The sequence below is a fragment of the Typopeltis vanoorti genome, chromosome 10 (genome assembly GCF_054136105.1).
Source record: "Typopeltis vanoorti isolate ZY-2024b chromosome 10, IOZ_Tvanoo_1.0, whole genome shotgun sequence".
Lineage (NCBI taxonomy): Eukaryota > Metazoa > Arthropoda > Arachnida > Uropygi > Thelyphonidae > Typopeltis > Typopeltis vanoorti.
In genome coordinates, this window is record NC_143558.1 from 45,291,707 (window position 1) to 45,309,164 (window position 17,458).

The 17,458-nt window shown below is 36.3% G+C and overlaps 1 protein-coding gene across 1 annotated transcript in view; it reads left to right on the forward strand.

Annotated features, from left to right (window-relative positions):
• The window catches only part of l(3)neo43 (cytochrome c oxidase assembly protein COX16 homolog l(3)neo43), a 47,660-nt gene that overhangs the window by 13,795 nt on the left and 16,407 nt on the right, over nucleotides 1-17,458 (forward strand). The window contains exon 2 of the mRNA XM_090399484.1: nucleotides 7,810-7,884. Coding sequence (XP_090255610.1) covers nucleotides 7,810-7,884 — 75 coding nt within the window. The remainder of the gene's footprint in view (nucleotides 1-7,809; nucleotides 7,885-17,458) is intronic.

A 17,458-nucleotide genomic window follows, 5' to 3' on the forward strand; every position in this document is an offset into this window, starting at 1 on the left:
ATAATACATGAACTTCAAGTCTTATGAAACATTAATTACTTTTATCCATTCCAAAAGATCCTGTCCATCACCTAGATACCTAGATCATACTTGTGTAAAGGATTCCTTGCTCCTGCAAATATACGTACTTTGACCATACTAGAAGAACTGCCAGTAGCTGTCTTAATAAACATGAAAAATACATTGAGTATCTGATCAACAGCTGCTGTTGTAGGATTGCAGACCATGTTATTGATTCAGATCATATTTTATTCGAAGGGGGGGGTTCTCTGTTATGGAGATGTAGATTTAAATATGAGAGTGTTTGTTGTTGTAAATTTACCATAGCTTTACAACATTCCTCTAATCTAAATAATTATGGCTGCTTACACTGCCAAAAAGGAGACTTATTTATGAGAATGTTGGCCCAACAATCAAGACCTTGCTACGTTTTCCCATAGAAGGTGTCAGTTAAGATAGTAAGATTATGCCATTTAGTATTCAGGACTGTTTGCCTGCTATGCATCTGCCTGTATTCATGTACATATCTTTGTGTCTGAAGATACCTTTGTGACTCAGCCAAAATATTGGCTTTAATAATTAGATAAAATGTCAAATTCTTCTGCTAGTATCAATGTAAAAAACTACTGATGTTCCATATATTGATGGTACTTCAGTTCTGCTGAGGTTGTTTCTATAGCTGGCTTTCATCCTGGTTCTTTTATACAAAGGACCTCCATTTTTTAATTATTTTCAAAATATTGGCAAGAGTTAGATAATTCCACACCTCATGTAGAAATGGCAAGATTTTTCTTCCCAGAAACTGGTTTTCCATCCCATGGACAGGCATCCAGCCTGAATCCATAATTCTCAGACATAACATGCTGCCCTTATAGACTTAGTTACTTCAGCAATAAATCAAAATAACCCACAGAACTAATATGTACCATAATAATAATGTAAATCTTGCAACTGTTTTTTTTTAGCATCCAGATTAGCGTGGTTTAAAGAAATTATATAGAACTGTAAGAAAATATCTTTGAATTTATTACTATTATTATTAAGTCTGGAGACTCGTCAAAAAAGACCCTACTCTAACGTTTATATGCACACATACATCTCCTTAAACCTATTCACCATTAGGGTAATCACAACTAATTCAGGCAATCCATTCTACTTGTTCACCACTCCACACAAAAAATCTAGTCTGCACACCCTTATTAATCACTTTTGCACAACTTTCATAGATGACCTCTAGTTCTCTATTTGTCATGTATTGAAAAATTTTCTTTGTATCAATTTTATAAAACCCATTTAATATCTTATAAGTTTCTATCATGTCCCCTTTTTTTTACTTATTAACTAAATTTTGTAACCTACACACCTTCAACCTATCCTCATAGGGAGCATACCATAGACCTGTGAGCAGTCACTCATCTCTGAATCCTCTCTATCACCCCCAAGAAACCCAGGTGACCAAATCTGGCACAGTAGTCAAAATGTGGCTGAATTATAGCCTTATAAAGAAGGATAATAACTTCTCTACCTTTACTTATTAGCATGTTTTTCAACATTCAAGTAATCCTTTGAGCTATTTTAGCAACTTTTGCAATATGCCATCTGAACTCCAAATCTCTGTCCACCATTATCTCCAAGTGCATCATCAACTTCCTGCAATCCAGTACCACCAGTGTAATACACAGTATGCAACCTTTTCAATTCGAAGTGCATCACCTTACATTTTGCAATGTTAAATTGATAATCATTATCCTTTGCCCACAATGACAATTTATTTAAATCATCTTGTAGGATATCTACATTATATCAACTATTGCCCCCTATCCAGTTTTGCATCATCAGCAAACAACAGAATATCTTCTCCTCCTCCCTTAAATCTTTCCCTATATCATTGATATACAAATTAGAATAGTGGCCCTAGTACAGAACCCTGAGGTACTCCACTAGTTACCATCATTCTCCTAGATTCCACTCCACTGTACACTATTCTCTGGTGTCTCTCTATCACCCCCCCCCTTTATCTAATGTACTAGCTTCATATACATTCCCATTTGCTTTTGTAATAATTTTCCATGTGGTATTCTGTCAAATACCTTGGCAAAGTCCAGAAGAATCATGGTGCAGCCATTTATTTCCTTTATCCAATTCTACTGGCAGTTTATTATAAATTATGAATAAATTACTAAGACAAGGCTTCCCCTTTACAGTGCTGTGCTGCCAACTATAAAATATCTTATCCCCTATCCACCCACTGTTGGATTTTACCTTTAATTAACTTTTCCAACATTTTAACATTACTGATATATTAATTGGTCTGTAGTTTACTACTTTGTCTTGGAGACACTTCTATGTAGTGGAACTATCTTACCCTCTTTCCACTTCCTTAGAACTTTGTCAGAGCTCAGATTGAACAACTTGATCAGAGGCAATACCAGTTCTCTTGTACATTCACATAGTGCATGTGTTGACGTGCCACTCAGTCCCATTGCTGTTATTTACATTGATATTTTTCAATATACTGAACACCTCCTGTTCATCTACCTCAGTTTTGACATGCATCCCCTGTCACATCATCAGTTGCAAGTGATTTTGATGATACACCTTTTCAAAATGATCACACAGCAGTTCAACTATTTCTTTTACTTCTGTCACCTTCCTACCATCAGCATTTATTAAAGTCATCCAACCATAGTCATTTTTTCCTCTTGCTACATAACAAAAAGCTCTTTTGGATTTATTTTGGCCTTCTTAGCTAATTTTCAGTCATAATCTGATTTGGTCTTACCATGCTAGGCTCCCTTTTTGCTTGCACTTTGTACTGCTCATGAATATGCTGATCACCTTTTCCTCTATATTCCCTCCACAGTGTTTTTTGCAGCTCTTGCTCTATATCTCTACTCATTCATTTAATCCTCACTTGGTTTATCCTCCTGACCTTGGATATGCAGTCAGATACTGCTACTCTCAAACAATCCCCTGACCACTTCTCATGCATTACTGACATTCTTTCCTTGTAATTTCTCAGGTCATGGCACTGCTCCAGGATGCCTCCTAAGTCTGTCATAATTGTTAGCTTTATAGTCAACATGAACCTTTTCTTGACAGAGAGTTCCATGTTTAGCAACTTCCCAGAATAAGACTGCATGGCCACTCTCACCAATTGGAGGCAGAGTATTTACATTGATATGTAAATACTCTGTCTACCTTGGTTATGGATATATCTTCTGAATGCTATTACCAGATCCAATGCTCTCAAACCCCTGGCCTCCTCTATAAGATGTTGTTTCAGGTAATTATCCCTTAGCAACTGTATAAATTCCACTTCCATCTTGCCATGGCTCCTTTATCCTCCCCCTCCAGTCAATGTCTCCATCGTTGAAGCCTCCATAATAATTGCTTGGCTTATACTTATTATGCTAATTTCAGTTTGACAGACTGTGGACCTCCTGGTCTATTGCAGCAACAATAATATATGTTGTCCAATTGGCCTCTATCTCACACCAGACAGCCTGATATGTACCGTCTCCCCCAGACTTAAAATCTTTTTTAATTTCTAATTTTGTTGGTTGTAGCTCTTCAGCTATCATCAGCAATACTCCACCTCTTGTCATATTTCACTCTATACTCCCTGAAAATACAGTACTCTCTTTACATTCTATCCATGTAACTACATCATTTTCTGTCAACCAGGTCTTGCTGATGCCTATGAATTGGCATCAGCCAAGTCAAGCTGACCAATGACAAAAAAAAAAAAAAAAAAAAAAAACTCTTCTCCCTTATTTCTGGCATTCATGTATGTGCATTTCAACATCTCCTTGGACCTACAGTTACCAACTGACTTGAAATTGAAACCCATCTAATTGCATTTAGCATTGTATAATAATTTCTATACACACTCGTTTATCCCAGGGATGGCCAGATGCTTGTTTGCATCCCCACCCAATATCTCTAGTTTCCCTAGTTTTTGCCCTTCCAGACTCTCACTAAACATTGTTTCCAAACATCTGACTCTAAAATCATTCAAATGTAGTCCATCAGACATATAAGTCTTTTTGTCCATCAAAATCAAATTCAATCCATAAACTGTACACCATTCCTCCTGCACAATCTTCTCATTGACTCATTAGCAATGATGCCCTTCTCAACCCTGTCATATCATACTGAGGCAGCAGACACAATCTTTATTTCCTTACTATTCAGTTTTTTGCTTCTATCATATCTTCTCTCATTGTGTATTTCTCCCTTTTCAAATAATTTATTCCTGGCAAACAGTCAACTCACTTTTCCCTTTTGCAAACTAATTTACTAACATCCTTGATCTTTCCACCTGAGAAACATGCTTTTGTCACTTTCTCATTAAGTATACCATATCTCTTATAATTGAATCTCCATACAATACCTTCTCCTTATTTACAGTTTTATGTGTTTACATACTTTCCTCATTCACTTTTTCTTTCATTCTCCCACCCACTGTATGAGGGTGGTCTGAAATGTTCTCGGCCTAACAATGAAAAAACGAATTTATAATTTCAAAATTATTTTTATTTTTCAACATAATCTCTCTTAAGACTAATACATTTATTCCAGCGATGCTCCAGCACCATTATCCCATCCCTGTAGTGGTTCTCAGTAAGATCTGCAAACTACCCCTCTACAGCTTCAATCACCTCTTGATTTGAAGAAAAACTCTGACCAGCGAGGAAGAGTTTTATTTTTGGAAAGAGATAGAAGTCCAAGAAAGCCAAATCTGGGAATAGGGTGGATGTGCCAACAATTCATAGAGCAGATCCCTTAATTTTCCCATTGCCAAACCACTTTTGTGGGCAGGTACATCGTCCTAACGAAAGATGATTTTTTTTTTTTTCTTCTGCAAACTGGGTCTTTTCTCATGAATTTTTTCCTGTAGTTTGATTAAAAGATCGGAATAATATTCCCCGGTTATTGTTTTACCTTTTTTAAGATAATTAATAAACAAAATGCCTTTAGCATCCCAAAACATCGATGCCATGACCTTTCCTGCAGATGGAACCAACTTTGTCTTCTTTGGCGCTGAACAACCGGCTTCTGTCCACTGTTTTGACTGCTGTTTGGATTCTGGTGTGTAATTTTGAATCCAAGTCTCATCCATAGTAATAAATCAATACACAAAATCAGTTTTATTCTTGTTAAAATGCTCCAAGCACTGTTCAGAGATTTTCATGTGAGTGTGTGTTTTTGTTCTGCTGTGAGGAAGCGTGGCATCCATCTTGCGCAAAGCTTTTTCATTTGCAATTCTTCATGCAAAATATATCCTACACGTTCTTTTGAAATGCCTGTAGTCTCAGCAATTTTACACGCTCACCGGTTATCCAATACCATATCGTGCACTTGATCAATGATTTCTGGTGGTGTTACACTTTTTGGATGTCCTTCACGTGGATCATCTTCAAGGCTGGTACAACCACGTTTAAACTCGGCAGCCCATTTCTTAATTGTTGAAAATGAAGGAGAAGAGTGCCCATAAACTTTTATGAACTTTGATTGAATTTCTTCTGGCATTAAACCTTCTTTTACAAAGAATTTTATAACCACACAATACTCAGTTTTATCCATTTCAAGGGATACAGACAACACTTTTGCTTCAGACAGCTGTATAAAACAAACTATTTGATAGAATGACTTGCAATTTCGCATGGATGCTTATGACAAATAGAATTTAGAAAAAAAAAATCTTGCTGATGGTGTTGCCATCTATGGTCGCGGCCGAGAACTTTTCAGACCAGCCTCGTATACTATACAAGAATTGTTTCTTCAGTCGCCATGTCTTCCATTCTGTCCTGTGAAAGACATCATTTAAACATGCTGTTTCACTTCTTACTGTCACCTCATTCATTCACTACTTCCACATTCTCCAGAACACTTTCACTATCTTTCCATAGATTGTTAATATTTGTGACTTCATTTTCCCACTTTCCACACAATTTGCATTTCTTGTATTCCACACGGAACATTTACGATAAATTTTCTCACCACTTGTGCTTTTGTATCATAACCCATTCACTATTGGTAATGAATACATAGAATATACACTACACTATATTGTACAAAATCCTTCATGCTTAACTCGGTGAACAAGGAAACCTTAGCTGCCATTTTCCATATATGCATCGATGCCATGAAAAAACGCTTTCTAAACGGTATTCCGTATTGAATTTTTGAAATAAATGCATACACACTGCATTTTACAATCTGAAGTAAATAAGATATAACCAAAAGTCTTTACTAACATGACTAATATTCACTAAAATAAATCTGTAGGACACGTGGAACACTGCATCGACTCTGTGCTATTCCCTTCACCACTCTGTATCAGTAGATTTGCTTCAGATTTGGAAGGCTCATCAACTAGATGAGATTTGTCTTTCTCTTTCTTTTTTGTGTCTCATCAATGAAAGGTTTATTTGTAAACTTATAATACATTTGTTTCATGGGTTAAGAATATTTTTATTTATTTATTTATTATTATTTTTTTACCAGATATCCAGAAATCCTGCTCTAGAGACCAGCATGAGACTTTCAAAGCCACTTCAGGAAGGCTCATAGTTGTCTCATACTAAGTGATGAAATACCCCCCACCCCACCCCACACACAGACGATCACAAACATCCATGCCCACAGCAGGATTTGAACCTGCAGCCTATTGGTTGGAGAGCAGATACACTAACCATTTGGCAAGCCAGGCTGGCTTCTAATTGCACTGTAGTATTGGAACAGTGGACAGTAGTTGCATTGGCAGAACTCATGAGTGAGGTTGACTTATATTCTGCTAAGCTTTGTAATTTCAAAGCTATACAACTCAAAGCATTTAATTATGATCATTATATAGGGTATGATAAAGTTACAAGTAGTCTTTGCAAGTTATTTTTGTGGCATAAGACTAAAAAATATTCTAGAAGATTCCTTAATTTTTGAATAGAACTTTTAGGAATAGATAGCAAGGCATTATTATCTTTATTATGTGACACCTCCAAGAACTCACTGCAGGAATGCCCTCTTCCACTATACACAACTCATCATCCCTACTACTTAATCCTCCAACTACTGCTACCACTACTAATGTTATTTTTATCTTAAATTATCTGCCATTGTTTTTTTATGGCTGATTTGCCCTTATAATACAGGATGGAAAGCCTCAGTTTTCTAGAGAAAAAAAAACTTGCTACCTCTGTAATGTTAAAATCATAAACGACTTGTATTCCAAAAGGAAATTTGTAATCACAGTAATAGTAAAACAACAGTAAACTGAGAAATTTTTCTGAAATATTTCAGAAAATTTTATACATTGATATTTTTAAATCTTGAAGTAAAAGTTTAGTTAATTTTTTTCTTTGAATATTTCTTATGTAACTTGGCAACATTTTTGGTTCCATAATGCCTCACCATAAGAAGAAAATTACAAGTTCATTCGTTTCTAATTTCCCACTGGAAGAACTTTTTCATCTGGTTCCCAAGCTAGTTGATCTTTTGTGCAGGGAACAGGTTCCCTCCTGGAATCATGGATTTTGATCCCATAAATCTGATTTACCATAGAATTCCCGGTATTTCAGACATGAATTGGGGTTTGGGATCATGAGATGACAGCAGCTACTGTACTCTCATCCCTCAGTCTTGAAAACAATTGACAGCAATGAGCTCAGCTGTCAATAACTGCCTGCCAATTTATTGCAGGGTGTAGTGGGACTGGGTGAGTTTTGCTTACTCACTATGAGGAATTAGAATATTTCTTGATTATTTTACGTGTAAAGATCTGAATTTTTTGCTCTTTCTTTATAGATTATGGTGGTTGGAGGATCATTTGGATTAAGGTATTTTGCTTCTCTAAGATATGAGTTTCGTAAGAATGAAATGGTAAGAATAGTTTTGTTTCTGCATATTAATATTTGTTTTTAAAATAAATTAACAGGAAATAATGGCAACCAAAAAAAAAATTAAAAGCTGAGGTGAATTTTTAAAAAGTTCTAGTTCTTTGTTCTGATACTGATTAGGGGATTGATATAATAATAATTACATCAACTAAAGGAAACATAAAGCAAAATGGGACTTACTAATAGTTCCTATTGCATATCATTTAGCTGAGAAATGTTATATAAAAATATATTATGATCATTTCATATAATTATATTTTTATTTCCTTTCTCATTTGTATGTGCATGACATTTAGTTAATTCATTCATCATATCTCATCATCATATCAGTCTTTATTTCCTTTCTCTGTTGTATTTGCATGCTATTTAGTTAAATGATTCACCATATCTGCATGATGCTTAACTGTAATTGTAGTATGCATCATTTATTGTATTGGATATTGATTGAGAAAAATGGCGGTTGCCAAGTGCTTATATATGATTCGTGATTCTGACATTTGATATAAAATGTGATTCAAGGAATTTAACAAGTATATTTATTGGCAGTGAATAGTCCTACTGGTATAGTCAACTGGTTTGGTTCTCAAACAGGTTCAAGAAATCAACTTAGTATGTAAGTCAACCTTTTTTCAAAACAATGGCGATACGCTAGGGCTACTGCCATCAGCATCGCCATTGTTTCATTGCGCCAGCTACTGCATTAGAAACTGTCTATTATTACAATACTGTGGAAAAGGAAAGTCATGTCCTGCTCCACAGAACAAAACGTGAGTCCAACCATAGATGCACCGTATGAGGAACTTAACTTCAAGCAGCTCCTGGCATTTTCAAGCATATAGGAAATCTGCTTCACACAAAATGGCCAGGCAAGGTAGTAGTTCACAAAATACAAGAAGTTGATTCAGACGACGCTCAACTTTTAGAACTACTTCAAGACAGTGCTACTTAAAAAGCAACAATGGCTGAAGATCATTCCCTTACTGACCACACTGATTATCAGGAGGTTCGCGCACACAAAAAGCGCAAAACTGCGACCTCCGAACCACCAAATGTGGATGTAATGGAAGAAGATGGCTCTGCCCCAGACTCTCCTACCTCCTCAAGGGAAAAGATCCTCCTCCCCCCGATTATTCTGCGTGAAAAGAATAAATGGATGTCACTAAGGAATACAATGAACAACTTAAAGATCTCTTACCACAATGCAAAGATGTCACAGATGTTGTTAAAATTCACCCCAAGACTGTTATGGACTATCGTCGGTTAACATCCGAATTAAATACCAGAGGAATTCAGTATCATACATTCTCACTTGGTTCTGAAAAAAATCTCAAGGTAGTGATCAGAGGTGTACCTGAGGATGTCTCCACAGACGAAATCACTACAGATCTGCACCTGAATGATTTACTACCAATAAAGGTCAGTATAATGACCAGGAGGGACAAGACTCCAATGCCACTAGTGTTGATTGAGATCAGTCAAACCTACAAACACATATATGACTTGACGACCATCTGTGGATTGAAAATCTCGGTAGAACCGTTAAGGAAGAGAGCTTCTACTGGACAATGCCATAGATGTTAAAAGTTTGGGCATGTCCAGAAAATGTGTAGGGCCGAATTCAAATGCTTGAAGTGTGGGGTCGGTCACCCAACCAACACATGCTCTAAGCCAAAATCTACCCCGGCCAAATGTGCCAACTGTGGTGGTCCTCACACTGCCAACTACAGAGGATGTTTGCATAATCCATGTAATAGGAAATCTGAAGAAGGAACATTCTCCTCTTCTATTAGCTCACCTACATCAGCAGCTACTTCACAGCCTCCTAAAGTTCAGAATAAAGACTCAGAAGCCCATCTGCTGAAAACTGAGGCTCCCCAAAAAACAACTCAAAAACAGCAGTGTAGGACATATGCGGATGTAACCCGCCCAAAACAGACATCCCTAGAACAGTCAGCATCACGCCCAAATTTGACAGCTATCATTACCGCGTCCCTGGCAAATATGCTATTAGATTTTAGCAGATCTAATCCTTCACAAAGTTCTACTAATAGATTTCTAAAAGACACCCAAGTCATCATTTCGGTGCTCACTAATGAACGGTAAAAAATTGAAACCAGAATCCCTAGAGAAAATAGCCTGGAATGCAAACGGCTTGAGAAATAAGATCCTAGAACTTCAAAATTTTGTCCACAGACATCAGCCAGATGTCCTTTTACTAAATGAAACGCATCTAAGATCTACAGACAATCCCAAAATTTATGGATATCAATCGTACAGAACTGACAGATCAACCCACAGAGGTGGAGGCACGTCAATTTTCATCAAGAATTTTTTCTTTCATCACTCCACAAACATCCCTCCTATCTCCAGGTCACTGGCATTGAGATTCTCACGAGTTCAGTAGGCAAATTAAAAATTTTTGCAGCATACCATCCCCCACAAAAATCATTATTATTTTCGGATTTGAACGCCTTATTTGATACTGGAGAGCCTACCATTGTGGCAGGTGATTTAAATGCCAAGCATTCTACCTAGAATAGCCATTCCACCAACAAAAATGGACAGATACTACAGAACTATGCTGATTTCAACAACCTTCATGTAATAGGTCCTGCTGATCCCACCCATCACAACACTTATATTGGACATAGCCATACTGCAGCACATCAGACTCCAATACAATTTAATGACAATCAATGATTTATCATCAGATCATAACCCAATACGGTTAAAATTAGGAAATCTTGGAAAATTATCCCCCCCCCCCACACTCATTTATTCCTTGGGAAAGGCTCTCCAAGGTGCTTCCAAAATATATTGGTCCTGTTCCCATTATTAAATCAAAAGAGGAAATTGAAACAGCTGTCAAAAATCTAACAGAGCAGATTACAGCAGCCTGTGCAGCAGTTACTACCCCTGCAACTACCCACAAATCCAACCACTTACCTGAAGATATTATAAATCTGATTAGGGAAAAAAATAAGGCTAGAAAAAGATACCACAACACCAGGGCGCCACAAGACAAGCGGATCTTAAACAGGTTCAATCTGCAGTGAGAGATGCACTCGCAGCTCATAGAACTCAACTCTGGGAAGAAAAACTGACCTCCATCTCCACTGACAATCACTTTGTATGGAATCTTATCCGAAAGATTAAAAACAGAAATAAACCTCTTCCCCCTCTTCAAACAGATTCAGGTCTCATCCACACTGATGCTGATAAAGCTGAGGCAATAGCAAATCATCTTGAAAAACAATGCAAACCCGCATACGACCACCTTGATATTAGTCATATCTACAAGATCCACCGTAACGTCAGATATTCGCTCAATTCAGCTCTCACACATTCCACTCAAATTGCACCCACCTCACCTGCTGAAATATATGCTATTATTCAGAAATTCAAGAATAAAAAGGCTCCTGGACCCGATGGTATCTCCAACAAAGTTATAAAACTTCTACCTTGTAAAGCTATTGTTCATTTAGCAAATATAATCAACTCCATCCTTCACTACAAATATTTCTCTTCCTACTGCAAATTGGCGTACATAATACCAATTCATAAACCTGGAAAAGATCCTACTTTGCCTCAAAATTACAGACCAATCAGTCTCATCTCTAATCTCGGAAAAATTGCCAAGAAGGTAATTCTTACTAGGTTTCAAGATTCAGTACTCCGATTAAATATCCTGCCTGAGGAGCAGTTTGGCTTCTGACAGTTGCATAGCACCACAGAACAAATACACAGATTGGTGGAGCATATCATCACAGGTTTTAACTGGCGTCAATGCACTGGGGTGTTTTCCTAAACTTAGCCAGTGCATTTGACAAGGTTTGGCATCATGGTTTGCTATACAAACTAATATCATCCGGTGTACCAATCGGAATCATTCAACTCATCAAGACGTACCTCTGCGATAGACGCATGCAAGTGAGATTAAGTGGAGTAGTGTCCTCACAGAAATACATCTTGACTGGAGTTCCACAAGGGTCCTTACTAGCACCAATCCTATTCTCCTTATACTTGCATGATATACCACACAACCCATTATCTTCAATTAAAGCTCTTTACGCTGATGACACAGCGATATTGGCCAGGTCATTAAAGCCTCACCTAGCCATCAAGAAACCGCAAGAAAACCTACTGCAAATTGAACAATATTTTGCCAACTGGCGACTCCTGGTGAATCCCCTGAAGAGTGTAGCCGTCCTATTCTCTAGAAGATCAGTGCTTCCTAAAGAAGATATTCTCCTATTTAACACAAAAATTCAGTGGAAAACAGAGATCAAATATCTTCGTGTAGTACTGGACAGAAAACTGACTTTCAACTCCCATATCAAAACTCTCTGTGCAAACACATCAAAAACCATAGCCCAGCTCTATCCGTTAATTAACAGAAACAGTAAACTGAGCACCAGAATCAAACTTCTCATATACAAATTGATGGTTCGTCCAATACTCACCTACGCCTCACCGGCCTGAAGCCATACTTCAAATTTGAATATTATTAAATTACAATGCATTCAGAACAAGTGTCTTAGAATGATCCTGGGCACCCCATGGTTCATCCGAACTGTCCAACTGCACCAGGACACGGAGGTCCCCTATATTTATACTTTCATGCAGACTATAGCAACCAAATTCTTCTCAAAAGCAACTGTGCACCCTAACAGACTGATCCAACTGGCTGCTGACTATGATGCAATGGACTATTCTAAGCACAAAAGACGTAAAGCCATCCTAAACCCCAACACTGAGGATTAATCTCCTAGCCCACTCAGAGGGAGCACTTAGCTCATAAACTCTCTCAACTCACAGTCTTTATTAAGATAGCCGGGAATATGAAAAGCTTTTGCTTCACCCGTTTATTAAGATAGCTTTATTATCATAGCCGGGAATATGAAAAGCTTTTGCTTCACCCATTAAGCCAGTAATGTTACTAGTTACTAGTATTGGATATTATGCTGTTCAGTATAGTTACATATTTATAAATTGTACTCTCAGTTAACTAGAATAGAACAACAGCATAACACAGCATCATTTGGATAACACTGGGAGTGATGAGATGAATGCTGAGAATTAAATACAAGCCATGTTTAAAAAGAAAAAAAAAACACATTGAATATATCATCACTAAGCAAGTTGAGTATCAGTGAAACGTACATGTTAAAGATATAACTTTAGAACAAGTTGAATGTACATTCAATCTGTTGACCTTCTAGACATTGCATAGATGATAGAAAATATCATTAAGCTTCTACAAATCTGTAGATTTAAACATTGTCACACATTTCTTTTGATGGAAGAATTTCATCAGAGTTTTGCACTCACTCTATGAGGTTCTGTCCAGAGTCTGCTTTCATGAAAGCATTCAGATTTCAGTTATCCAGAAAATTGAAGCCTATAGAACATTATGAACCAGTTCTCTACAGAGAACTGGTGTAATAAGTAATACAGCAATCCCTTAATTAATGTGCCTAATGCGTTCTTTAAAACAGGCGCATTAATCGAAAACGCACTAATCGAATAAAATAACCTATGGGAAAAAGTATTCGTTCCTCAGATTTCTTTTTTGAACCTTAATTTTTTTTATAAAAGAATTAAGGTATGTCTCAGGGTCTAGTTAAGGAAAACCATGAAGCTGAAAGACAATAAAACATATTAAAGGGATAAAAATCCTATGTTGTTATATAGCCAGTAAGTGAAACTCAAGATCGAGAACTACGATCTATGAGTTTCAATGCCGAAAAACTATCGGCGAAGGCAAATCGAAGCAAAGGTGGAGCAGACTCCCTCACTATTCTTGATATTCTCTCATAATGTAAAACACAGCTCCTAGGAGATGTAATATTGTCATTACATTATGAGGAGAGGTCACTACCCAGACCGGTTTCAACCTTTTTTGAGGTCTCATCAGTGAGTAGGTAGACCTGGAAGATATCCAAGCTTAGTGAAAAGAACTTACATACCTTCACTATACAAATGCCATAAAGGTGTGCTTATATTTTGTAATTAAAATGAAAAGCCAAAAGTCTAGTTTTCTGGCAACTTAATAGATATTAAAGGGATAAAAATAGATATTAAAACTTAATAGATATTAAAGGGTTTTTTATCCCTTTAATATCTATTAAGTTGCCAGAAAACTAGCCTTTTGGCTTTTCATTTTAATGACAATAAAACATATTCAGAATGTACATTTTATTATTCTACTTCTTAACAAAGAATTGAGCTAGCATAGTTTGGCAGCCATTTTGTTTCTTTTTTTCATACAACTGACGGTATAGCCGTATTGCCTCTTCTACTCTTCTGCAAATTTTACTGCTTCTCTCTCTCTTCATCAGGGTCAGCCTGTAAGCATTGTTGCTTAAAAACTTTGATTGTATGAAAAATATTTTCAAATTGTTTCTGTGAAATCTCTTTAGGCTGACTATCAGTGGTTAAATTTTCTTCATATTCTTCGGGATCTTCCTGCTGTGCATCTAAATTTAGCAGGTTGGAATCGCTCAATTCTTCAGAATGAGATTTAATTAACTCTTGGATGTTATAATTTTCAATCTCATCAAAACCCAGTTCCTGCTCGATGTTGGCAATTTCCTCAACAGCATTATCCATTTCATTTGAAAAGCTTCCAAAATCTTTTGCACAATGTGGAAGAACGTGCTTCCAAACAGCTCGCATATTGCTAGCAGTAATTTCATTCCAAGATTGCTGAATATTTTCAATAGCAGATTTAACATTAAATTTCTTCCAGAATTCTACTAATGTCATAGAATTCTCACCAGATGTTGCTTCTATTGCCAGTTTAAATGTTCTTAAAATGTATGAGAGAAGTTGTATTTGGCGGTAAAAATTTTGATCATAGTGTACATGGAAGTAGTGTAGTATGCCATTAAAAAAACTTTGTAAAATGTTTTAAATTGGTAACTAAATTATTTCATTCTGGTGCGTGATATTTTAAAATAGTTAGCCATAAAAATGTATAGATAGAAATTTTTTAAAATTCTGTAACATTTATTTTTAAGATGTATATAGGTGCACTAATCGAATTTGGGTATCGAAAAAAATGATGCACTAATCGGGGGGGGTGCATTAATCGAGGGATTACTGTATAATTAGGCTTTTTTTTTTTTTTTAATACTGCTTGTTGCATTTGCTATAGTGTTCTTTCATTCATAATTTGATGTGCTTTTTCATGAGAAGTGCATGCATAGTGGAAAATGTATTAAAATATTCTTATTTCATCACATTCGTATGATGGAGAAATAATTTTCTAGTCATCCCCATTCATTTCAGTCTCTAACAGATGAGAATTTAGGAAAGAACAGATTCCTCCCCAACCAGTACACACATTTATTATTAGTAGTAGTAGTATTAACATTAAATCCTTATGGAGTTAAGAGTGATCATGGGAGGTCCTGAATTATCACACCAAAGATCACTAAACCATGTCTTAAATCATTCACCATCTCTGCACTCAGACTATATGCTCCACTCATCAGCTTCTCTCCATGTAGGGGACCTGCTTCTCACCTCCTTGCTAATACTGTTCTTATAAAGATTCTGGGGATGGCATCTTGTTCTGCTTTTGTCTGCCTCCATTAAAAAAAAAAAAACCTCTTTTACATTAATGTAGTAACTCTTTACTAACTCATGTCTCAATTACACCTTAAACCTTCCTATTCATGAGGCTTTGCAGATAGCAGTCTTCAGCTTGAACTCAGATTCCAGAAACAGGAAACCACTTCAGTTAATCATCTTTGAACCTTTTCCAGTATATCCTCATCCCTGTGAAATCTAGGCCACCAAATTTGTGTAGAGTAGGATCGATACCATATACAGTGGAACTATACCTTCTTTACTTCCACATATGTTGGTCCTCCTCGTGATTGCTCATACTCTGATGTGATGTCATCACAATTTTACACTAAAACATCTTCACAGTGTTACCCCCTAAACTTCATAGCACTGCTCAACACTACTCCTGGATCCCTCATTTTTTATACCTCCTTCAAAATTTCCCCACTAATTCATACTTTGCATGCTATCCTTACCTACCAAATTTCAGAACCTTGCAGTTTGCAACATTGAACTGGTAACTCCACTTGCTTTCTCACTCACACTGTTTATCGTGATCTTCCTACAAGGCCATATCACCTGCTCTACTCATTGTTCTTTCCATCGTTCTACAAACAGCTGTATAACTCCAGTTCAACTTGTCCTAATATCATTAACATACAGATTAACAGTGGCCCCAAAATAGACTCCATTAGCACATTGCTCTTTTCTTTCTTCATAACAGAACTGGCTGAGGATATCTGACACACATCAGCTCACCAAAAGTGTATGTGCACCTCCTTTATCCATATCAGCTTGTTGAACACAAGTAGACTGCTAAAGCATGATCTTCTTTAACAGGAAAAAAAAAAATCATCATAGAGAACATGCTGTTATCAATTTATTCGGAATCCCAGCATTGAGTTAACAGAATTTGACTATAATTTTTAACCTCAGTATTATCATCCTCTTTCTGAAGTGGAACAATTTTACCTTCTTTATAAACTATACATACCGAGGTTGCATTTAACACCCTGGAACATTTCCTTAAAACATGCAGTGACATGTCAGGCCTACTACATTATTGACAAAGTTTACTCATCATCATCATCATGTGTAGCAAGGATTTAGGCCTAGCATGGCCTGTTCTGGCCTTAGAAGTCATCATTGAATCGTTTAAGAGAACGTCCTGGCCTAATGGCTTGTACTTTAAGGCTTGTTTTGGTAATCTTTCTGTTTTCATTCTTTGAACGTGTTCCATCCATTTATGTTTATATTTTTTAATTTTTTCTATTACTGGTTCTTGGTTTAATTCTTTCATAATATCAAATTGGGTATACTTTGCAGTTTTTCTCATAAACTTCATTTCTGCTGCTGTTAATATTTGTTTGCCTTTTTATTTTATTGTCCAGATTTCGCTTCCATACATTAAAACTGGTAGGGCTAATGTATTGTATACTTTTAGTCTGGTTTGTTTTTGAACTAGGTTTGGTTTAAATATAGAGTTAATTACACCTGTTATTTTTAAATATTTTGCAATTTTAAGTTTATATCTTTTTCATTTTCATATGTGATCGTGCATCCTAGGTAGTTAAATGAATTCAACTGTTATAAGATCTTGTTATCTATTACTATTTTAGTTCTTGCTGGATCTTGTCCTTTAAAGGCCATAGTTTTTGATTTTTCTGTTGATATTATCATAGCATAATCTTTGGATATCTCATTTAGATCTAAAATAGTTTTCTGTAGTTTATCTTCAGAATTTGTAATTATTATTTGGTCATCGGCAAAGAGGAGAGTGTTTAAGTTTACTGTAGGAGAAAGTTTAATTCCTTGATGTAAATTTTTATTCCATTTTATTATTATTTCATTTAAGTAGATATTAAAAAGAGTTGCTGAGAGGGGACATCCCTGTCGGACCCCTTGGTTTATCTCTCTAGTATATGATTTAATATTATTTGTATTTGATTATTTTCTTATATACTTGTGATAGCTTTTAGGAT